At 42.9% G+C, this 25,045-nt stretch overlaps 1 protein-coding gene across 1 annotated transcript in view; it reads left to right on the top strand.

The window, feature by feature from the left end:
• Positions 1–7,906: 7,906 nt before the first annotated feature.
• IQCA1 (IQ motif containing with AAA domain 1) overlaps positions 7,907–25,045 on the top strand; it is a 250,505-nt gene continuing 233,366 nt past the window's right edge. The window contains exon 1 of the mRNA XM_069733324.1: positions 7,907–8,187. Within this exon, the coding sequence (XP_069589425.1) occupies positions 8,177–8,187 (11 nt within the window). The 5' untranslated portion in view covers positions 7,907–8,176. The remainder of the gene's footprint in view (positions 8,188–25,045) is intronic.

Genomic DNA, 25,045 nt, shown 5'->3' with positions numbered 1-25,045 from the left:
CTAAAGTGGTAAGATTGTTTTACAAACGATACAATTTGGCATGGGATCTTATTTTCTTCTCCAAGTTCACCAATTTCCAGTTTTCGAAAGAATAATGTTGCCGTTGCAAAAATTTACCTGCTGTCTCACTTACCAAACTTCTTAATGTACCTAAATAAAAGTGATTTTGATTTGCGACAAATTCTTTTTTTAATTTGTGCCCTTTTTGAAGTGTATTTTATATGTTCTCTGTTTTTTTGTATCTTTGTCAAGGTTGGGGATTTTTAAAAAGTTGCTAAAGTTTTGCACAAATATACTCAAGCCTTTCCAATGTAGTGATTTTTTGTACGCCTGAAATTTTCCCACAAAATTTTTGGCATATTATGTGACATTTTGCTAGAAAAAGTTACAAAAATGTTAAAAGCAAAAATACAGATGATTTTTTATTTTGTAAAAAAATTGATGAACACTGTGCTATTTTGAAGAATTTGGGGAAAAGAAACATCAGCAAATATGCCAAAAAGAAACTAAAAAGTAAAGTAACTTAAGAAAAAAACACAAATGCTGGATTGAGCCCTATGTGTATTAATAGTCGAATGGAGCACAGCTCATTTTTGAATATTTTATGATCTGATATTGTTTTTAGCTTTTGTCAGGATGCATCAATCTGACTTGCACTGAATGAGTGAGAATTACTAGAGGACCACACAGATGTGGCTTCAGTATTAATTAATCTCTACCAGGAATTTCTATCTCTTGCAAATAATTACATTCTTGCCCTAATCTCATCTGAACTTGACCATTTTCACATTCTAGTTTTTCAGAAGAATTAGGACTCATTCAGACTTCAGTGTTTGGAGAGTCTCTAAAACACCAAAAAATGTAAATGTTTCAATTATAGTTTTTTTCTGTATGTTCCACTCGTGGTTTTAAATATGCAAATCATGTGATCAGAGAGGACGAGGATTAGAACTCTAGTGCCACCTATTGGTGGAAGTAGCAATCCTAAAAGTCAAAATCGACCCTTTAATGAGCCTTGCCCCATGGATAAAAGCCAAACCATAATCTCAATTTGTAGACACTGTGTTTTGGGATGCTTTCACTAATCAGTTCAAAGTGTGAGATCTGGTTTGGCTAGGTGAGAGACATCTGACCGGGATCCAAGGGGTTACGTTTCTCCTTGCGTAGACTGACATGCCAAGCCTGGCATGCCAATGTAAAGAGACTTTTAAGCTTTGCACTGCTCTGCTAGGAAATGAAATATGCAATTTGCCTCTTAAAAGAGGAAGAGGATTAGAACGCTACTGATTCCTACTGGAAATAACAAATCTAAAAGTTAATATTTACCCTTTAACGAGCCTTGCCACATGACTTCGGATGCTCCTGGTTTTGGCATGCAAACACTGGTGAAAAATCACTGATGTCTGAATGAGTCCTTATACATCTGCTTAGAGAGTATCTAAACTTTTTCCTTATTTCTCAGACTCCTCAATGTCACTAGCGGTTGTGGTGGGTCCTTCCCCCCACCGCCGTCAGTAACCTCGTCCCTCGTTGTGTACGTGCATTACTGGGGGTAACTCCAGCTGGAAAGTACCCGGGCTGAGAATGGCCAACACCTGATACAGCCCAATCACCCTAGAACTCCAGGTACCAGTTGCGTACTTCCACCTGATGTTTTTGGTGGACACCCACACGTACTCATTGACATACCAGTCTGGACCTGAGCGTTTATTTCCATGCATACCTGTGCCAAAGAATGGTGAACTCTTTGAGGAACGGACAACAGCTGTGTCACCAAGCTCATACCTTCACTACATACAGAGGGAACCACCACCCTTCCCTGATCCCTCCTCCTGAGAGGACACTGAGACTCAGGGTTTACTTGTGGTGAGGGTTGACTTCTGCCCCTACTCTCCGGAAGCACCTTGGCTGCCTCCACTGGAGAAAAAGGGGTAGGTTTAAGAAGGATGGCAGATACAGTAGCTCCCAGATAGGAGTCCTTACAAGACTGGTCCCAACTGACTACTTCCCTGGACCCCCAATTTATGACCGGATTGTGTCTCCTCAGCTAGGGAAGGCCTAGGACGATGGAAGTTGACATACCCTCCAAGACGTAGCATTATAGGGACTCCTCATGAAGAGTCCCTATATGCAGATTAATATTATCTACGACTTGGGTCACCCTCCCCTGGCTGAGAGGGACAGAGTCAATTGCCTGAACAGTAATGGGTCTTGCTAGCATCCTACGCATCAGACCATGGGTCTGAACAAAGTGAGAATCCACCAGATTGATCCCAGCTCCACTATCCACAAGCACCGGTATAGTCTGTTACCCCACCAACCACCACTTCAACAGGAATGGTACACTGAGATGAAAAGATGGAGGAAATATACACACCCTGGTTGCCTCCCTCCGCACGACTAGGGGAACGCTGCCTTTGAGATGGTGTACATACTTTGGCGCGAGTTGGGCAGACGTTGATGTAATAATCAGTCAGACCACAGAAAAAACATGCCCCTGTCCGAAGGTGAACCACGGGCAACCTAGTCTGAGAAGAGACTCCTTCCACCTGCATAGGTTCGTCCATCTGCACCAGTGTGTCCGCCTCCCTAGAAAGAACCACAAGGGGTAAATTTGGTGTATGTCTCCCTGAGGCGTCTATCCACCTGAATAGCAAGGACAGTGGCAGCCTCCAACGACCCAGGAGTAGCATACTACACCAGAGTATCCTGAAGCCTAGCTGACAGGCCCTGACAGAAATGGCTCATAAGGGCAGGATCGTTCCACTGTGTGTTAGTGGCCCATCTCCTAAACTTTGAGCAGTATTCTTCAGCCGGCCAGCCCCCTTGCTTGATCTTACAGAGTCTAGACTCAGCCAGGGAGATGCCATCAGGATCCCCATACACCAGCGCCAATGCCGCAAAAAACTTGTTCACCGACTGCAAAGATGGTGAATCAGTTGGCAGAGAGAAAGCCCAGGATTGGGGATCACCCTTGAGAAGGGAGAGTATAATCCCCAAACGCTGTTCCTCACTCCCTGAAGAATAAGGGCGGAGCCTGAAATATAGCTTCCAGGCCTCCTTAAAAATAAAAAATGTAACTCTCCCTCCAGAGAACCTGTCAGGGAGAGATATCTTGGGTAACGGTTGAGGCTGAACATGAGCCGAGACCCAGAATCCCGACACCTGCTGAAGATGCTGCAGCACCTGACACGCAGCTCCTTAAGCTCATCTGTGAGGGTCTGGATCAACTGAGCAAAAGCCTGTGCTTGAGTCATCGGTTCAATGGAAAAAAGTATGGGTCGGTGATAATATCACAATCCCACCAGGGGTCGGTCAGCGGACGGCATGACACACACACAGCAGGATTGAAATGGGGAGAGGAAGGTCCTACTGATAGTGAATGAGGGATGAACAGCTCCTGAGCTTAAACCTGAGCCTGTCCCTGCACTCCCCTAATGCCCAAAGTGGGTCCTTCCTCTCACGCCGTCATTCATTTTTTTACAAATTTTTTCATGGTTTTTCTTTCATCATTCTTTATTATTATTATTATTATTATTATTATGCTTTACTGTATTATATCATTTTTGCTTATTTTTCAATTTTGTTCTTATTTATTTTTATTTTTTCATGCTTTTTTCTTCAGTATGCATACTATAAAAAGTTTTTCAGGGAAAATCCTGTAGATACAAGATTTTTTCTTTTTTACCATGGTGCGCAAGCGTGGGCATATGTGTCGCCCTTCTTGTTATGGGGCAACCTTCAGGTTTCTAAGCCTATATGTAAACAGCGCTTATATCTGTGCTTATACCATCTTGTTTCACCTCTAACACAAGTTTTAGTACATCTGAGCTGTTGGACGCTCAATACTTCTAATGGTGCTACATTCTTGCTTGCTTTATTTAGCGCTTTTCTTGCGCACGCACATAACCCTTTTACCGACAACTATGTCACGTCAATCTGTTCAGTCCGCCGCCCCCGTTCGCGCATGCGCTGGACATCACCGTTAGGCCATCTTGCTCCTCCCAGCAACACTGTGTGTCCTCCTTTTTGCCTATGCTGCATTGCATTTCGGTATCAGTGGACGTCCGGGTGTGCTACGCCGGCCCACACAGCTGCTCGTGGTTCAAGCTACTTAGGTATGCCATTTATATGTGTTGTATTTGTCCACAACATCACATCCGCCCCTGACGAAGCCAATTTTTAGTGGTGATACGCATTGGGCTCCAGTGCCCTAAGACTTCTGACCCAGTGGGGTCAGTGCCAATCCCAGTGGGGGACTGGTCATGCTTTTTAAGCATACATCTTCCATCATTGGGGGTAAGCATGTTTTCCAGCCCTATGTAAGGCTTTAGGCAATCTTTATGGCGTTGCAAAGCCTTTAAATCTCTATCTTCTACTGTCACATACAGACATGTGAACAGGCTTTAGCCATACTTGCCTTCATTCCATATATTGCATGTGACACCTGATATCTTCTGCAGCTGATCATTTATACGTAGCATTTATTCTCATTGTGAGCTCTGCGTCTCTTTGATGGTTGGGAAGTGTAGTACCTTCTTATCTTCTTCCATGCATGGGCCATCTCTGCTATATGATGGTTGAAGTTATATTGTTTATGCTGTGTATTAGTGTCTCTTGGGTCCCTATCCGGCGGTTTGACCCTATTATGGGGATGTACAGTATTTCAGTTTTTAAATGTTTTTACATTTTGGGTGTTTTGTGGCTTTTAATAAACTTTATATTTTTTTGTGTGTTTTGGTGGTACCAGTTCATAGCATGTCCTCTTTTTCTTGTTTCTTGAGCCATCGGTTCACTGGAAAAAAGTATGGGTTGGTGATAATATCACAATCCCACCAGGGTTCGGTCAGCGGATGGAATGACACACACACAGCAGGATGGAAATGGGGAAAAGAAGGTCCTACTGATAGGGAATGAGGGATGGACAGCTCCTGAGCTCAAACCTGAGCCTGTCCTTGCACTCCCCTAATGCCCTAAGTGGGTCCTTCCCCTCACGCCATAAGGAACATTGTCCCTCGCTGTCACCTAGCACTGCCCTGGCTAGTGCACTGGCCGACAAGGGCGCTGGCCTCACCACTGCAGATAGAACAACACAGGGGACAGTGACAAACATGAGACAGATGAGGAATAAACACCAAACATAGCTTAATAGCCTTCTCTGCTGCAAAGCACCGCACAGCAGAAGAAAGGCACCCAGACCACGAACACCACAAAACCAGCTGATTCACCACTGCAGCCAGTGAGCTCCTTACTCCAGGCTTGGTCAACATAGATTGCTCTACACCGACAGTCAGCTGATGCATCAGGTGACTATTTAAAGGATGGAGGGAGTGATTGAGCAACTCTGCAATTGTATTATACTGTCAGCAATGGAAACTGACATTAACCCCTCATGGCCTGAAAGGAAAAAAGCTACATTTAAATCAAAGTGTAAACAGAGCTGCCACGCATCCAAAAATGGATCGTGACAGCTGCTTGGTTTAGAAAATGTCCAAAGGAGGGTGTGGATATTTTCTAAATCTACTCAGTATGTATATGGTACAGTTTATATGTAGTTCTCCAAACTAAGTCACATACATACCCACTGATACCATCTGTATGCTGTACTTGTTTTTCACGGACTCACAGAGTATTTGCACATTTCATCCTTGATATGGAGCAAAACGGACATGTGTCTATGAGTTTTGTATGGACACCATGAAAAAACATGTACATGTGTGCTGTTCATAGAAAATCATGCGCACAAGTTGTATCCTTGAAAAAAAACTGATCCAACACATACATGCATCTGTAAGTCATGTATATGTTCTATCCAAGTTTTTCATGTATTGAACACATACCCATTATAGTCTGTTGGCTGCTCACATGTCCATGTTTTTTGCGATAACAGCAGTCCTCAAGGACTCAGTGAATGAGAAAAAGGCCGGGATCACACATGTGAGAAACATGTGAAATCCAAGCTCTGGCACCGGCACTCCAGAGCGGAGCGTGCGGCCGCACAGCAACACATGGAGCTGCACGCTCCGCTCTGGAGTGCCGGCGCCAGAGCTTGGTTTTCACAGGAGAGACACGGACGTGTGTCTCGCATGTGTGATCCCGGCCAAAGACTCAGTCTGAATCACAGTGAATTACAATGATTAATCAACAAAAAGGACAAGTGGCAGAATACACTAATAATCTTCAAAGTAGAGTCTAGTGAAGGAAAATTGTTGGTATATGAATTTAGTGCTCCTCCATTTTCTTAAAAAGTTTAAAGCATGACATCTATTGAATGCTAATTAGTAATTGCCAAGTCATATAGGTGATTCCTCAGTCAAACTGACTTTTCCCATTTCTGACTTGATTAATGCCCTTTGATTGACATAAACACAAGCCAGCCTGGGTGCTGTGCACACATAAAGCCATGGAAAGTGAACCTTGCCTCAATGCACATGCATCAGATACCATTGGAACTGCCTCTTGGTGAGATAGCCTGGACAAAGGGACGTCAGTGAAGCCAAAAATGGGTCGTTCAGAGCAGCTTTTCAGAAGAAAGAAATCACCATCATAACTCATCAGTGTTAAAAGGTGATATCCGGGACTATTTTTTTTTACTATAAACCAATGAACTAACAGGCATGTAGTTGCTACTTATCTACCTGTTGCCGATCTCTGCCTGCACAGAGCAGTCACAGACTGCTCCTACCGGCGATTCACTGACTTCCGCTGACATCACTTCGACAGAGCAACGACTTCTCTTCTGTTCTGCTCTGTTGACACGGTGTGACTGCTGGTGTCATGCTGATTGACAGCCGGCTCCCTTTTTGCAAGCTTTAATCCCCATTCATATTTATTCCAATTGTCTGTCCCCTGTTCATGTGTTATTCTTCCCGATTAATGTGCTATACACCGTTATTTGTGTTCTGGTCTCCACTCTCCCTCCATGTACGTTGCCGTCCTCCCTATTTACCCTCCTTTTTTCCTTATTCTTCCCATTTACTATGCCTCCATATAACCTTTCTGCTCCCACTGCATGTTCTCATCTCTCCTGTTTATGTCATGTGCTTCATAATAATAATAAATAATAATAATAATCTTTATATAGCGCTAACATATTCCGCAGCGCTTTACAGGTTGCGCACATTATCTGTTGCGCACTGTCCCCGTTGGGGCTCACAATCTAAATTCCCTATCAGTATGTCTTTAGAATGTGGGAGGAAACCGGAGAACCCGGAGGAAACCCACACAAACACGGAGAGAACATACAAACTCTTTGCAGATGTTGTCCTCGGTGGGATTTGAACCCAGGACTCCAGCGCTGCAAGGCTGCTGTGCTAACCACTGCGCCACCGTGCTACACTGTGCATGACCTGTATCATCCAAAAAGTTTCCTGAGTTCTCTTGCTGGTCTTACGCAGTTTAGTTTCTTCGCGTCATGTGCTTCATAACCCGTATCGTCCAAAGATTTCTCCTGAGTTCTCTTGCCCCTCTTAGTGAGTTTAATTTCATTGATCCTTTTTAGTAATATAAAAAATTAAAATGAAATGTCTGAAAAGCTGAACTAAAAGGCAAAATATACACAGTCACCAAAGGTAAATAGTTTGTAACAAAGTTATAACAACAATGTTACAAGTTCTGCTTGTCAGAATGCATTACAGGGTAACACTGGTCCCGGGAAACGTTCTAGAATGTTGGCAACATTGTTAGATTCTTGTAATTCTACGGCCGTATCGCGCACATTCATAGAAGATTATCACTAATAGGAAGTGAAATTTCCGATATCAATGATCATTATTGTTGCTTCAGTCCTTACCCTGGGGTGATTGTTCCTCAGTCTATGCACCATTGTGTGTACCTGGCAATTACTAATTAATACTGTGCTGGTAAAGTAAAGCAGAGCCGTCTAGTGTCTGACATAGGAAGCCTCAGCATTGCTAAGCAACATCTTTTTCAATGGCCGATGCCTTCTAACGCCTCTCCCCTTGTCTCCCTAGTAACCTAATAAACAGAAGAAAGAGCAGACAATCATGGCAGCATTGCTCTCCTGATTATATACATGCACTGTAAGCATTTTCTGAAAAATCTAATAGATGTGATCTTCACCTGGAATTAGGGAATATCCTCAAACCCCTTATTTCTAAGCAATATCAGATGCTGGATCTTTACCCAGAAGTGATCACACAGTGCTGCAGAAGACATGTCTCACACGTAAGTACAGGCTATTCCCATTCTCTATAAGAAGGCAGGAATCTATAAAATCTCTGAGGTTGACGCTGTACATTTTTGTGGTTTGAAAATTGACTACATTTTGTGGAAATCTTGAAATGTCGTCTGCAAGCATGTTATTGCATAAGATAATAATAGTCCCATAAACAGAATACTTGCATATACACCCAAGAGCTGTTTTTTTTTTTTGCTCATTTGTATTATAATTATTTAACATTGTACCAAAATGGGAATGATGAAGCTACATAAGTTACATGATCCAGATTTTTTACTTAATTTGTGCCGAAAATGATGTCTTTCATGCCTTGCACATTAGAAATGTGTTTTTAGTAGATGTGCGTCGAGGTTCCATGGCCTAAATCGTGATGCCTTGTGCCAAAATCCTTTGCAACAAGCTAAGCCAACTAATAGATGGTGTAAACCAGTGGTGTGTTGCCAATGTATGGGTCATGGAAAGCATTTTGCACCCCTCTCTGGTGCACCATTAACTAGAGATGAGAAGATTAGACAAAATTTGAATCACCTCTGCAAATTTTTCTCAGGAAATTCGATTTGCAGAGAAGTTATTCACCACACATTTAAAGCCCCTTGTTATGTCTTGGGGATGTAAAAAAAAAATTATAAAAAATCTTCCCACTCACCTTACCGCTCACCTTTCCGGCCCTTCCACTCTTCATCGCCACCCTTCGAGTTCTCATCACATCTTCTGATCACTGTTGGCCACAGTGAAATTCTTGGGTCTGTCATGCTAGACTAGAGCTTCTGGGTTTAATATGAACATGAAGGTTCTGCACATGTGCCCAAAAAGGTCAGGGTGCCGACTGTGACGTCATCTCCACCTGGGCTGTGACCATTGTGTGCACTTGCACAGAACCCTCCCTGGCATATCAAACTCGGAAGCCAGGCCTAGGGTGAGAGGTTCGTAGATTTCAGCGTGGCTAACGACAATCCAAAGAAGTTATGAGGTGGTTGGTGTTCAAGATCAACGGGGCTGGAGAGGTGAAGGGTGAGGTAAATATAAGGATTTTTTTTTTTACATTTTGCTGTCTTTTTAAGGTATAGAAAAATGAGTGCCAGTTGACACCATTTTACTGAATCAGCGCAAAAGCGAATTGCAAACAAATAGCATTTTGGCATATGCAGATTTTTGTAAACTTCAGGTACAATTTAATTCCGCTCAAATTTATTTGTTTGAAATTTCCTGCAAAATTAGAGTCCAGACAGGCCAATTCATTAAATCAACCTGTTGCCACAGGAAACAAACACTGACAGAATCAGCGGGGGAGAGGAGTAGTTCTCATCCAGGGTAGTCTCTCCTACCGACCCTATGCTTTGGAGTTTCTAGGCTTCTCAGCACAGAAGTAAATTAAATGTTCAGGACTAGTGCAGTAGAAGCACCTCCCCTCAGAACAACTAACTTCCTGACGATCTTTAGCCAGTTTCACATGGTCGACTTGCATAGATTCGAATGGGGGTGTCAAAGCTGAGGTCTGCAGCATGATATGACTTTGGAAGGTAGGAGCCAAGTACATAGATTTTTTTCTCTTGATCACCACCTGAAGCGCTCCAGAAACCTGAGGTCGATCCAAGTAGCCAGGGATACAAGGTTATCTAAAGAGGCAGTAACATCTCGACTGGCCAGTTCATCCTTAATTCTCCCAGTCAGGCTATCCCAGAAGGCAGCTACAAGCACCTCATTATTCCAAGCAAGCTCAGAGGACAGGGTACGAAAACAGATGGCATACTGGCCGACAGAAGAAATACGGCCCACCTCATCAAAGTCCTTGCGGTAGGCTTCTAAGAAAGTCTGGAGATTGGAGATTAGGTAACCCCCCTCTCTCCCATAAGGGGTTGAGTCATGCAAGAGCCTTGCCACTAGGTGTGACATGATAAATGCCACTTTGGCCCGTTCAGATGAGAACTGATGTGCCAATAGCTCAAACTGCAGCATGCACAGATTTAGAAAACCATGGCAATGTGTAGGATCACCATTAACTCATGGAGGAACAGAAAAATGGGGTTCGGAACCAGGAACATAACTACTAGTCTGGAGAGTTACAGCAGAGCTTGCTGCAGCTTGGACAGGAGCATATGCGGCCGCAGATGTCAGCGTGTCCAAGCGGGTGCTCACTGTCTGCAGACAGAACATTTTGTTCTACAGGTCTTTCTGGCGGGAAACCTCCTGGTACAGCTCAGAGACTGGAGGGGATAGAGAGCCAGTGGGTCCCATGGCTTGAGCAATCTATAATGCATGTGGTAGTGGAAGCATTGTGCCGTTGACTGGGGACAGCCTGGAGGGTCATAGCTAAGTGAACACCTGACTCTTCACTACAGCCCCTGAATGGTGTGGTTACACTTGGTTCCAGATGGATGCCAGGTGCTACTCCAGGACAGACCTTGGAAACATGGCAGCTGACGCCAAAAGGAGTAAAAAGCTGAAATCGCCACTAATGGGTGGGCACAGCAGATACAGACAGGCATGGCTAATATGCAGGAAGGCACGACAGGTACTGTCAGGCACGGCTGATATACAGGAAGAGACGGCAGGTGCAGGCAGGCACTGTTGGTGTACAGGAAGGAACAACAGATGCTGACAGGAACGGCTGGCATACAGGAAGGCATGGCAGGTGCTGGCAGGAACAGGCAGGTGTACGCAGGACAACTAGCAAGTGTGAAGACAAACTGACAGAACACGTTGCTCAGGCAGCTCCCAACAGGTAGAGGTGCCTTAAACATTCAGTGTCTCCCAACCATTGGCTGGGGACAGTTTTGGGCAGCATGTCTCTTTAAGAGACCAGGAGCATGCGTGCGCCCTAAGCACAGAGCTCTGGGATCTGCAAGATGTGCACAGACTCAGGGAAACTGCAGCAGCAGGAGGAAGCACAGGCTAAGGGCCAGGGCAGTGAGTGACTCAGCGTCCCTGCCGGGAGAGAGGAGGATAGAAATAGCACAGTTAATAAGATCCGCGAATGATCGCATTTTTGAACACCTAGCTGCAATCTGTGGCATCGGGAGGTGCATAAAAAAACAGATTGAAAGCAATTTTTTTTGCCACATCAAACCTCAAAACTCAGATCACATCTTGTGGGATGATTGTATGATGCCTTCTATTCGTCGACATGACAGTTATTGCCACTTGTCGCAAACTGAGATGGACTGAATCCTAGAACTGAGAAATGTTAGTTTGTCACTCTGGCAGATCGCAATGCATGCAAGCTGAGATGTCAGCATTGTTCAATGCTGCATGTTCCATGGCCTGCAGCGTCTTTGGACTTTTCTCCCATAAAGCATATCTGGAATGTCACTGCTCGACAGTGGATATTGATGATTTCTGTGCCTAAGTACATGCAACATTGCAAAACATTCCTCAGTCAACCATTGATAACCTCACTGGACGCACAAGGTTTATACAGGTCCTTTGGCGACAGAGTCCCAATAAGCATCTCTTCATTTTTGTCTTTTTCTCCTCGCCTTCTAAGACCTATAACTTTTTTCTTTTTCCATCAACATGACCTGGATAATATGATTGAATGGGCAAACACTTGGAAAATGATGCTTAATTGTGAGGATTAACTGTGGAAACTATAGAGTGGACCCACTGGACCATGACAACGAACCTCCCATGGGCAAGCTGACCAAGTGCACCACCCCCTATACAGGGAGCGTTAGGGGCAGGCCCGAGGGAGACTATCACCACGGCAGCTGGTAAAGAAGGACGGGCAAGATGGCAACTAATAGGGTAAAATAAGGACTAACGAGGAGACAGAAACAGGGAGAGTGTAGGAATGCGGACTGGACGGGGGAGACGAACAGGAGGACTAACCATGGGAGCAGAGACCGGAGGGAGGACACGAAAGACAGTTTGGAGTCTGGAACACAGACTAGGAGCAAGACGGAGACAGGCAGGCAGGCAGGAACATGGATTGGAAGGAAGACACCGGAGGTCAGGTAGGCAGGCAAGGACACTGGAACACGGACTGGAAGGAAGACACCGGAAGACAGGCACTAGGAGGGGGCAAAGGAGAAGACCAGGATTTAGTTACCACAACGGAAGTGAGCGGTGAGCAACCAGACAGGAAAGAATACCGGGGGGACGTGAAGCCAGATTCACTTGAAGGAAACAAAGGACAATCAGGCACCACCGATAGGAAGAGGTGGCCTGATAAAGAGAGTGAGGGCATACCTTCCGGGTCAGAGTGCACAGGGCGGTGCAGAACACATGGCCAGGCTTCAATGAAAGACGTGTGTGCATGCGCCGAAGAACCAAGAGCGCGCGCGCACTCGAGGACAAGCGGGAGCCGAGCGCGCAGGGAGAGAAGACCGGAAGCAAGCAGGGACGCGCCGGGACGCCGCAGCAAGGTGAGTATGAGGCACATGCGGCGAGGCAGGCGGAAGCATAACATTAATGTTGATAAAAGTACAGTAATGTACCTAGGATGGAGTAATCCTATTGCTGCATATACAGGTGCTTCTCACAAAATTAGAATATCATCAAAAAGTTAATTTATTTCAGTTCATCAATACAAAAAGTGAAACTCATCTATTATATAGAGTCATTACAAATTTACAAATTACAAATCATTACAATAGTGATCTATTTTAAGTGTTTATTTCTGTTTATGTTGATGATTATGGCTCAAAGCCAATGAAAACCCAAGTCATTAGCTCTGTAAATTAGAATACTTTATAACACCAGCTTGAAAAATGATTTTAAAATCTGAAATGTTGGCCTACTGAAATGTATGTTCAGTAAATGCACTCAATACTTGGTCAGGGCTTCTTTTGCATCAATTACTGCATCAATGCGGCGTGGCATGGAGGCGATCAGCCTGTGGTATGCTACGCACCTCCAATTTGGACATTTATGCTGATAAAGGCTCAACTCCTCCGTACAAAGGATTACATGTTTCAACACTGGTGCCGCTATTCACCTTCCTCTGCGATTTAGATAAATATATATCTGTCCGAAGGTAAAAAATAAAAAGGAAATATAAAGACAAAATAGGTGAACTTTTCTTTCTGTCTGTCTTCCATGCTTCTAATTATACCAGTCGTAAAGCCTTTAAAATTGATGTAGTTCCACGTAATAATAGTAAGAAAAATAATAATGGCTATAACAGTGCCAGAAACCTGCACCTCATAACATTGCCAGTCTTGGGACTTTCAAAGAAGAGCCACGTATTGTGGCTCTATGATAATTCAGCTCTCTTGCCTTCATAAAAGTGTTCACCACACAACTTATACAGTATATTTGCCAACTTTTGAGAAAAGGCATCAGGTCAATTTCACATACATCTCAGCTACTATCTGCACTCCTAGTCTGGCCCAATAGCAGTGCCAGTTGTGTTAATGTGCTTCCATCATTACCAGATACCGTCCCACAAGCTGTGCCAACCCACAATAACAGTGTCACCCAGTGAGTCGCCAGATAATGGTGGAGGGTGTCCCATAAAGCATATCAGTCATACAGTGATCCAGGCAAATTACCTCAAATAAACACTGTCAGGGAGGTGCATGTGATTGCTCAACCTCTTCTTTTTAATTGTGGAGTTACTTGGACAAACTAGGATGATTGGAAAAACTGTTATAATTGTGCCAGCCTTAGGGCTCCTACTCACTTGCGAGCAACTCGGATGGGTCTCGCATGTTTAAAACCCGTCTCTGCACCCGGCACTCAGATCGGAGCGTGCGGTCCCATAGGAATACATGCAGCCACGCACTCCGCTTCTCTGTGCCAGGAGCAGTGCCGGGGTATTGCCGTGCGAGACTTCTCCGAGTCTCGTGCAAGTGAGTAGGAGCCCTCAGTGTCCTCCTAACAATCCCAGTCCCTGGAATACAGTAAAATACACAAACCGCAGGACACGTTAACCTGAAAGTAGAACAGCGTGCTGCCAAGCATCAAGTCCTATATAACAATGTGATTGTATACAGTCAATGTAATTAATGTTAATCCTTCATAATATGTCAAAAAGCTGAACAGAAAGACTGAACGCAGTGACGTTATGTAAAGGTTGGGCATGTGTCTTTATTTCGGCAAGGGGAGTGAAACATGTCTCATCATGGTTTCTCCCCCATGTCAATTTCAATGAGTGATTTCTGACCAATGAGAACATGGATTTCTTAAAAAAAAAAAGAATAATTGAGCATAAAAAAGCACCATTATTTGCATGTCTTTAGATTCCAAAATCATGATGATTTGTCCTCAGTAAATGTCGCTGGATTCTGCTCACGTGTATGGACATCTTTAAATACGAGTAATTACAAAGGACTGCCAGCCATATTTGCAATTTGATATGACAATTCCATGTCTTGAGCCGAAAAAAAACATGTGAGATTTATTGAAGCTTTACCTAAAAGTGGCCATTTTGGGTCAATTTTGGATGTTTTGTGTGCGTTCGGAGGAGGATCTTAAATGCATCAATTACAGGAATAAAATATTAGTGTTTTATACTATATATACCTCAATCTTTTATGTCACGTTGTCTTCATTTGTATTATTTCATAGCTGTCACAATTATGTATTCTACTAAAACATGATTTTTTTCATATACAACAATATAAAATATTTAGTTAGAGTTTATTGCAGATTTTTGTCTGGTCAGTCTGTCTGTCCACAAGGATATCATTATTATTATTTTTCTACTACAGCAGCCATTTTAAGCTTGTAAACACGTAGCCTACAAATCCACCATTTTGATACATAGACTGTACCATCAGTAAGTTATAATAGGGGATTTTCTGACCTCAAGTAACGTGATCCTAATATGTATTACTGGTATTGGAGCATGTCAAAATAGGTCTGTACAGAGCCCGCGGAGCTTATATATCGGCCTCCATTATGGCAACAATTTCTTCTATTTAGTACCTTGTATAGTGGTGGTCACTCGTCCTGTCTGAATGGTTGAGCTTAGCGGCTCACAAGAAGTGACATCACTAGTCCTGACAGTACATATAGTGCAGGCGCCCGGTAACTGGACTATGATAAGTAGGCCTCAGACCACCAGAAATGGACCCCAGATATACCAATGACCAACTGTTAGCACTCGCTGAAGAAATCACCAAACAACAGGATATACAATACTCTAAGCATTTCTCCAGGCACCCGACCAGGTACAACAACATGGTGTATGTGCGAATTGTGGAAAAATAGCAGCTGATAACTATTTGTTGGCCTCTAATGATGTCTCTTGCTTTACTCCAAAGTTTGTGATTTTATACTGCCACAATACTGACGCAAATTACTTATATATTACTTATAAAAAGAAAACCTCCTATTTCTGCATCAGGTGTTAAAGTTGTTGTCCACCTTTGGAGACAATCTTTTTTCTTTTACTCAAATATGTTGGCATGGCAACCGGGGATCTGCAGGAGATCCCTGTGGTTCTCATTGCGGATCTGCTATGAACTTGAGACCATTCAAATCACCCCTTTTGGCCCATTCAAAATAAAACAATAAAAATATATGAAAAATACACATATTTAGTATCGCAACTTTCAGAAATGCCCGATCTATACACATATTTGGTATCGCAACTTTCAGAAACGCCCGATCTATCAAAATATAAAAAGACTTAACCCAATTGGTAAATGGCATAACGAGCAGAAACGACCTGTCAGAAGCCATACAGATGAATACCTAAACAGAGCACCACATGAAGAACCCCCCCCAGGCCACCGTGGAGCACGAGCATGTCATTAACTCAAAACTGAAAAAAAAGATTAAACAACAACCACAAGACAGATTTCATCAACCCAGGCATCATTGTAATCAGTATAATGGCGCCGACCTGACACTATCTGTAACTTACTGTGCACAATCCTGCTGACAGCTTCCCTTTAAGGTCTGATCTAAAATGATGAAGAAAAAAAATAGTATCAACAAAAATGTCAGCAAGTCTCTCAAAAAAAAGTCCACACATAGCTTCTTCAATGGAAAGTAAAATCTTTAACCCCTTCACACCGCAGCCCATTTTCATTTTTTGCATTTACGTTTTTTCCTCCCCTTCTTCCGAGAGCAATAGCTTTTTTATTTTTCTGTCAATGTGGCCGTGTCAGGACTTGTTTTTTGCAGGACAAGTTGCACTTTTCAACAACAGTGTTGGTTTTAACATATCATGTACTGGAAAACGAGAACAAAATTCCAAGTGCGGTGAAATTGCACAAAAGTGCAATTCCACTTTTTTTTTTTTTACCACGTTCACCTAATACTAAAACGGACCTGCCATTATGATTCTCCAGGTCAATTCTAGTTCATAGACACCAAACATGTATAGGCTCTTTTTTATTGAAAAAAATCCAAAATTTGTTTAAAAAAAAAAAAAAATCCGAGACCCGCGCATCTCCGTTTTCATGATCTGGGGCTAGGTGAGGGCTTATTTTTTTGCGTGCTGAGCTGCTATTTTGTTGATATCATTTTGGTGTAGAGACAATGTTCTGTTATTGCATTTTAATGCAATGTTACGGTGACCAAAAAGCTGTAATTCTGGCATTTTGATTTTTTTCTCTTTACGCTGTTTACTGATCTGATTAATTCTTTTATATATTGATAGATTGCCCAATTTTGAACAATACCAAATATGTGTATTTTTAATATTTTTTTAATTGTTTTAGGCCGGGATCACACATACACGAGATTCGGCCGAGTCTTGCAGGTGAAAACCCATCTCTGGCGCCGGCACTCCGGAGCGAAGCATGCAGCTCCATGTATTGCTGTGCGGCTGCACGCTCTGCTCCGGCGTGCCGACACCAGAGCTGGGTTTTCACCTGCGAGACTCGGCTGTATCTCGCCTATGTGTGATCCCGGCCTTATTTTGAAATTGGGGATTGGTTTAAACTTTTTTATTTTTAAATTTTTTTAATATTTTTCACATTTTTTTTACTTGTTTCAATAGTCTCCATGGGAGGCTAGAATCTGCGATCTTCCAGTCACCTGTGCTACACACAGCAGGGCTTCATCTCTGCTTTGAAGTAGCAGAAATGCTCACTTGCTATGAGCGCCGACCGCTTGGCAGCACTCATAGTTATCCGGCTATGACAACCACACGGGTCTCCTGCAGACCCCAGGTTGTCATGGCAACCTATGGACAACCTGAAGTCATGTGACAGGGGTGCCGATGGGCGAGGTTTGTGATGCGCTTCTTGTGCGATTATGTTAAATGCCGCTGTCAGAGATTGACAGCGGCATTTAACACGTTAACAACCACGGGTGCATCGCGTTTCCACCCGCAGCTGTTAGGGGCACATGTCAGCTGATGAATTCAGCTGACATGTGCCAGAAAAGATGTGGGTTCAGCGCCAGAGCCAACATCAAAGGGGTAAATCCAACATGCAACGTATATGTATGGCACATGTCGTGAAGGGGTTAAAGCAAACCTGTCAGCAGGATTTTACTAAATAAACTACAGGCATTGCCAAGTTGGCAGTGTTAAGCTGATTAAAATGATACCTGGGGTGAATAAAACTGTCCAGAAAAACAAAGGAGAGACCTGCCCATAAGCCGCCCTGAAGCACAAACATGTTGCTCATCATAGGGACTGACTTTGTGATTCAGGGCGGCGTGTGGTCCGGTCTTTCCTTGGTTTCTCTGGCTTAGAGCAGGGAGATAAGACTCTGCCTACAGTCCGGCCCCAGAGCACGGGCATCTCATTAGCTGAAAACCTCTAACACACAAGAACCACAAGATGGATTTCTTCACCCCAGGTTTCTTTTTAATCAGTTTAACAACGCCAACCTGACAATGCCTGTAGTTTACTTAGCAAAATAGTGCTGACGGGTTTGCTTTACAGATTTCAGAAAATGGCAACACAAGCCAACATTATTTTCTCAAGTTTAGAATATTTTAGCCACTCAAATATATATATAGAAAAAACATATACAAGTTTGGTAGCGCCATGATTGCATTGACTTAAATAATCATACTGTCAGGTCATTTTACCACATAAAAAAACACCATAAAAACAAAACCCTAAAAACAGAGCTGCAATTGCGTTTTTTCACGATATCCCCTCACTTAGATTTTTTTTTGTCATTTTTCAGTACACTATATGATAAAATAAATCTAAACTACATATCATCCCACAAAAAAAGCTCTCATAGAGCTATGGCAGTGGAAAAACAAAAAATTATGTTTCTCAGAAGAAGAGGGAAATTAAAGCTAATGCTATGTCTACAGACATCTCTAATGTGCCTGTTGGCCCAACTTCATCAAGACTGGCATGAACAATGAGGTGCATGCCGCTAAATAAATCTGGCGCATCTGATGCCTCCAGGTGCCTCGCCACAAATCTTTCTCCAGTCTGCAACGGAAGTAAGATTTATGGCGTAAGCAACTCCACAATTTGGCATGAATTATATGAGCTGTGGCTTCATGTCCCTGTTTCGCCCACATCCTACCCCAGCTCTGCCAAAACTGGCGTGAAAATGCCAGAAGTTGCAAAAATTTTGTTACTTATCATAGTGTTTTACAAAAGACCCCTGGATTAACCTTTGTGAGCGGCAGCGCTTGTTATCCACCACACTCCTCTCTCCTTTACTAATCATGCAGGATAGGCAATGTTTCAAATACTTCTACCAGAATCCTACATGCCATAGGAGTAGTAAGAATTTCAGGCAGCGGACTTTGCTGCGGGAGTAAAATTGCTAAAATGTCATTTTGAATAGTCTGCATCAAATCCAAGTCATCAGTATAAAAGGTTGGTTACGTCCATGTCAAGAAATAAAATAGCATATAATTTATAATGCTTTGTCTTTCACATGACTGCAAATGGTGAGTGCATTTACTCCGAGAGCACAGATTTCCCAGACTAGTGTGCGTTGCAGGTGTGATTTATAGAGTCGCACTGACAAACTCGCACTTCTCGTACCATATGATCCACTTTATCAGACCATCTAAAAACATTATGTTCCGGAGAGCAAGAGCGTCCAATAGACTCTCTGGGCATTTGAGGATCTAATGTGCTGCAGCCAGGCTCCTCAATGGGGCTTTTAATAAGTTCATTGCCCTTCACGCTGGTTATGTCTCCGTAAGACTCGCCTCTTATCCCATCTTTCACGAGAATGAGGAGATTTGAACACGGGACGCACGCTGCACCCATTAATTCAGCGAAGACCGAGAGATTTGCCAGAGTTATTTTTAAAGGTGAAATGTGTGTAGCGATCAGGAGCGTTCTGCCTCATTATATCACAGCCATTCCTCGATACGCCAGATTTGTTTAATAGGCAAGAATCAGTAGATTAAGCATTTATGACTAATCTTCCCTGGATGTAAGCCTTGTATTATGTCTAACCTGGATAAATTATGGATCGTTAGGGCACTCACTGTTAAACAGCTCCTTTTTGTGGGTTATAACAGGCAGTGATGCAGAGGTACTGATTATTCCTTTATTGCAGGAGGGGGCCAACGATGAGCACATATGGTCTATATACACTCACACTGCTCCCATACACATTGCTTCCATTGTGGCTCATTGCAGTGTTTTCAGTGCTGATGCGTTCAATGATAATGGACATCTTCTGGGCTTAATATTATAATTGCATAGCAGTCAGTAGATATAACAGAATCACAATTAATCTTCACTTTCGATACTAATCTTTTCCCACATCAGGTAACTCGTACACACAATACAGTCTTAAAGCTCTGCACTTACATTTCTGACCTCACGTTTCTCTTGCACTCTTTTCTATTATATAAGCAGACATATACAGTACATATACATATAGGTTTCTTTAGTAGGTAACAATATGGGAGAGGGTAAGAGACTAGGGGGAGCCACGAAGGAGGGCGCAGGGTGTAGAAAAAAAAATTTGAATGGTGATTAGGTTGCTAATTGTGGAACTGTGATCGTAGTATTTTTGAGATATCGTATTAAGCAACTATTTTATTCTAGTTTGCTATTATTTGTGTATTAATAGGGTTTGACATGTATGGCCTATCCTTAGGACCCCTACCGATCAGCTGTTCCCAGTGGCGGTGGCGGCCAGAACTGCTCAGCTGTGGAGCTGCACAGCACAACTCCATTGACTGAAGACTGGCCGCAGCCGGGTATTTGGGCATATCTGCCAACTATTCACATCAATTGAGGCTGAATGTTAAGTACCCTTAGCCGGCCACTATTCCTTTGACTGAGCTGTGCTGTGCAGCAACCGCAACTGAGCTGTTCCAGTTGCTGCCCACACCGAGAACAGCTGATGGGGGGGTGCCGGGTGTCAAACCCTCACCGATCAGACATTGATGACCTATCCTAAGGATAGGCCAATAATGTTAAAGTCACAGATGACCGCTTTAAGATTGCACTAGGCTTCAGTACTCAGTCATTGCTTGTGTTTAGCTGACTGTAGGAAACAGGAGCAGACGCAGGCAAATGAGGTCCCCTGTTCAAAAACAATATATAGGCCCTGTGCAGTCATCATAATGCGCAATTCCACCTGCTTTGGAGGTGGTACTAGGCCCCCTTACCTCTTGAGCCCCTTTGCGGCTGCCCAGGTTACACTGTCCCTGCTAAGCAACCTTCAAATATACAAAAGTATTATTCTTCTCTGAATTCCATTGTTTTGTTTTTTTCTCTTGGGATATACAGTAGGTACAACTCAGTGGTGTCTGCAGCGATCTCACAGCTATGTGTTTAATCCAGCAGGAGGGAGAACCTTATGAAAAGCTGATAATTGCCCATGTCATGTCAGTTCCTAGTGGAAAATAGGTGCCCGCACTCTCTACATGGGGCACTTGCTGGGCACCATTGTATATAACATTGTATATAAAGACCGTATCCGAAAGGCACTGTAAAAGCCCGACATTGCCCAACATTTATCAATGTATTTGCGTCAATTCTTGGTGAATAATATACAAGTGTCGCCTAAAGAGGAAATTACATGGACAACTTAGTGTGGTCACTACAGAGTGGGTCTCCAGTAGTGTTGAGCCACCCCCTAGTTTTCGAGTTTGGTTCGGTTCGTCGAATTGGGGCGTGTTCGACAAATGTTCGTCGAACGTTCAACGAACACCATCGAACCCCATTGAAACCAATGGCAGGCAAACACAAACACATACAAACACATAAAAAACACCTTAAAAGGTGTCCAAAAGCTGACAAACTGCTCAGAAGACACAACAAACACATGAAAGGTCACAACTACATATAGTCATGCAAAAAGAAAAGAGGTGGAGGAGTAAAAGGAGGAGGAGACACAGATATAGGCATGTCATGCCCTTCTAAAATCAAGAAAGACTGGAGTAAAAATCTAAAATCAGCCTACCAACACCCAGACGTCGTGACAAAAAATTTTAAAAAATAAATATCTTTAGGTAGAATGGCGGGTCCATTCAGAACACTTTCCTTAGAAGACATAGTGGTATCCCCATTGGGAGTCATGCCAAAAAAGGAACCCAATACATTCAGACTAATTTAGCATTTGTCATATCCAAGGGGCAGGTCAGTAAACGACAACATCGACGTGGAACCAAGTACAGTACTATATACTGTACCTCCTTTGACGAGAAAATCATACGGATCAAGAAGTTGGGAAAGGGCACCCTAATGGCCAAAACAGACATTGAAGGGGCGTTCCGGTTACTACCTGTGCCTCCGAATAGTGTCCTCCCATTGGGCTGCTTCTGTGAAGGAGCATACTACATAGATCACTGTTTGCCCATGGGGTGCTCCATATCCTGCTCACTATTTGAGGCGTTTAGTTGCTTCCTCGAATGGGTCGTCATGGACGTTTCTAAGAAGGCACATATTATCCATTACCTCAACGACTTATTAAAAATTATTTTAATGAAATAAAAACAAAGGTTGTTTTAATATTTAATTGAACGCCCAATCCAATCACTGAAGACCCTCGTTCTGGAAAAAAAAAACATAATAAACCAACAATATCCTTACCTTCCGCAGATCTGTAAAGTCCAACTATGTAAATCCATCTGAAGGGGTTAAAATATTTTGCAGCCACGAGCTTTGCTAATGCAACATTGCTCATGTCTGCAAAACCCCGGAGAATGTAGGTAAAGTAGGTCATTGACCTATATTTACCTGCATTTGCGGTGAGGCGCCCTCTGCTGGCTGTTTCTAGATCGTGGGAACTTTCCTAGAAAGCTCCCTGGCTCGAGTTCATATGAGGACAACCAGCAGAGGGCGCCCTCTTATGATCTCGAGCCTGGGAGCTTTCTAGGAAAGTTCCCACGATCTAGGAACAGCCAGCAGAGGGCGCCTCACCGCAAATGCAGGTAAATATAGGTCATTGACCTACTTTACCAACATTCTCCGGGGTTTTGCAGACATGAGCAACCTTGCATTAGCAAAGCTCGTGGCTGCAAAATATTTTAACCCCTTCAGATGGATTTACATCGTTGGACCTTAAAGATCCTCGGAAGGTATGCATATTGTTGGTTTATTCTTTTTTTTTGATTTACAGATCGAGGGTCTTCAGTGAGTGGATTGAGAGTAGAATAAATTAATACAACAACCTTTGTGTTTATTTCATTAAATTAATTTTTAATAATGTGTTTGTTTATTGTTTTAACCCTTTACTAGTATTGGATTAATAATGGATAGGTGTCATAATTGACGCCTCTCCATTATTAATCTGGCTTAATGTCACCTTACAATAGCAAGGTGGCATTAACCCTTCATTACCCCATATCCCACCGCTACACGGGAATGGGAAGAGAGTGGCCAAGTGCCAGAATAGGCGCATCTTCCAGATGTGCCTTTTCTGAGGTGGCTGGGGGCAGATGTTTTTAGCCAGGGGGGGGGCCAATAACCATGGACCCTCTCCAGGCTATTAATATCTGCCCTCAGTCACTGGCTTTACTACTCTGGCGGAGAAAATTGTGCGGGAGCCCATGCCAATTTTTTCCGCCATTTAACCCCTTAATTTACTAGCTAGAACGGCCAAATTTTGCATATACACACTACTAACATTAGTAGTGTGGAATATGCAAAAAAAATGGTGATATGAGATGGTTTACTGTATGTAAACCAGGTCTCATATCATGTCGGGTTTAGGAAGGAGAAAGCAAAAGCCGGTAATTGAATTATCGGTTTTAAAGCTGTCTAGCGCTGGAAGAAATATTAATATATATATATAGTATATATATATATATATATATATGTGTCTCACTGACATATATATATATATATACCTATTCTATGTGTACACATTTATTCGACCTATTCTATTCTAAGCTGTCAGTGTGATTTTACTGTACACCGCACTGAATTACCGGCTTTTCTCTCTAACAGCGCTGCGTATTCCTCGCAAGTCACACTGCTGGTCCGTGTGTGATCCGTATTTTTGGGGCTTCCATAGACTTTCATTGGCGATTCTCGGCCGAGAAACGCTGACAATCGCAGCATGCTGCGATTTCACTCGGATCCTGAATACGGCTGAGAAAATATTGGATGATGGGAGCTGCCCCATTGGTTAACATTGGGACGAGTGCTATGCGATTTTTTATCGCATTTCACTCGTCCGTATTATGGTCTAGTGTGACCCCGGCCTTAGAATGAGAAAAGGATATGTTACCAGAGAAAAAAACATTCTGCTGCAAAAGAGAAGAGATAAAGAAATCTATAGAGAAGAGTCATAGCTGAAAGAATCTTGTAAGATGTTAGGGGATTGGATCCACAACCACTCGCGATAAGGTCAGAGCTCCGGCATAATGGGGCTTGGCCCGGGCCGTCCGACAATTTCATAATAACTTATGCCCAAAAGTGGCATAACTTTAGACAGAAATATACTCCAGTCCCAGACTGGCATACCATTCTCCCTCTGGCACACAGAAATGAAAAGACATGCCTCCTAATGAATTTGGGGAATCTTATTTTTACAGCACATTGTTCATGAAGGCCGGTGAACAAAATGCCTGCACTGATGAATCAGGAACTGCGTAAGCCAGATGCAAAAAGTGCACCAAGACTTCACTGTGAACTTGACTTGCTGTGTTGTAATCTACAGGGCTTCTTAGCTGAAGGAATTAAACAGCTTGAACACTTTAGCTTCGCTTCTCTGTTGTCAAATTGACAAATTGTCCAAGTGTCCGACCTTTAGGGTGTGTTCACTCACGGAGTTTTAGCAGTATAACATTTTCAGACTTTGCTTTCTATAAAAACCGTGCATCTTCTTTAATGGAAACGATCAGTGGTTAGATTGTCACCCCATAACCAGATCAATGGCGGTCTGGAGTGGCAGAATAGTGTAGATCACTGTGCACTTCACAAGGCTTTATAAAAGCAGGTGCATTCATAAAAGAATTAGGAGGATGTGTTGCACTGTACATTCTCTGCCTGGCTGGAAATTCCACATCTGAGGCTTTTACTCCACACCCTGTGGTTTTTTGTTACTTCTTTGCGAGCCAGTTTTTTTTCTCGGTGCCTTTATCTTTTTTTTTTCCTGTTAGAAATCAGAGATGGAAAAAAAAAATCATACAGTCTGCTAATGCTTAGTTATGCTCATAAAAAGGTAACTATGACTGTGTCCAGCTGCCGCAACATCATTGCAAGCAGTAATGGGTAAAAAGTAATTAGTTGTTGCATACTATGAAAATTTGCAAAAACAATGGGAAGTGTCTGGATAAGATTTTAAATGACGCGATTCAATGAACAACAGGAAAAGAAATGGAAAATGTACTGTATTTTATCCTACAAAAACTGTAAAAGCTGCAGATACAGTACTTAGACATTCAGTGTCTTTGGGAATCAATGTACTGATTGGTCTTCCCGGTAAACTACTAGACTTGAATATTACGGAAACTCCTACACTACTATACTGTATGTGTTCCTATAAGTCACCAAACAATAGATTGTTCATTAATTTGTAAACAGGTTACTTGGATGCAACAGCG

The sequence above is a fragment of the Ranitomeya imitator genome, chromosome 7, assembly GCF_032444005.1.
Source record: "Ranitomeya imitator isolate aRanImi1 chromosome 7, aRanImi1.pri, whole genome shotgun sequence".
Classification (NCBI taxonomy): domain Eukaryota; kingdom Metazoa; phylum Chordata; class Amphibia; order Anura; family Dendrobatidae; genus Ranitomeya; species Ranitomeya imitator.
This window is presented reverse-complemented; position numbering and strand designations above follow the sequence as displayed.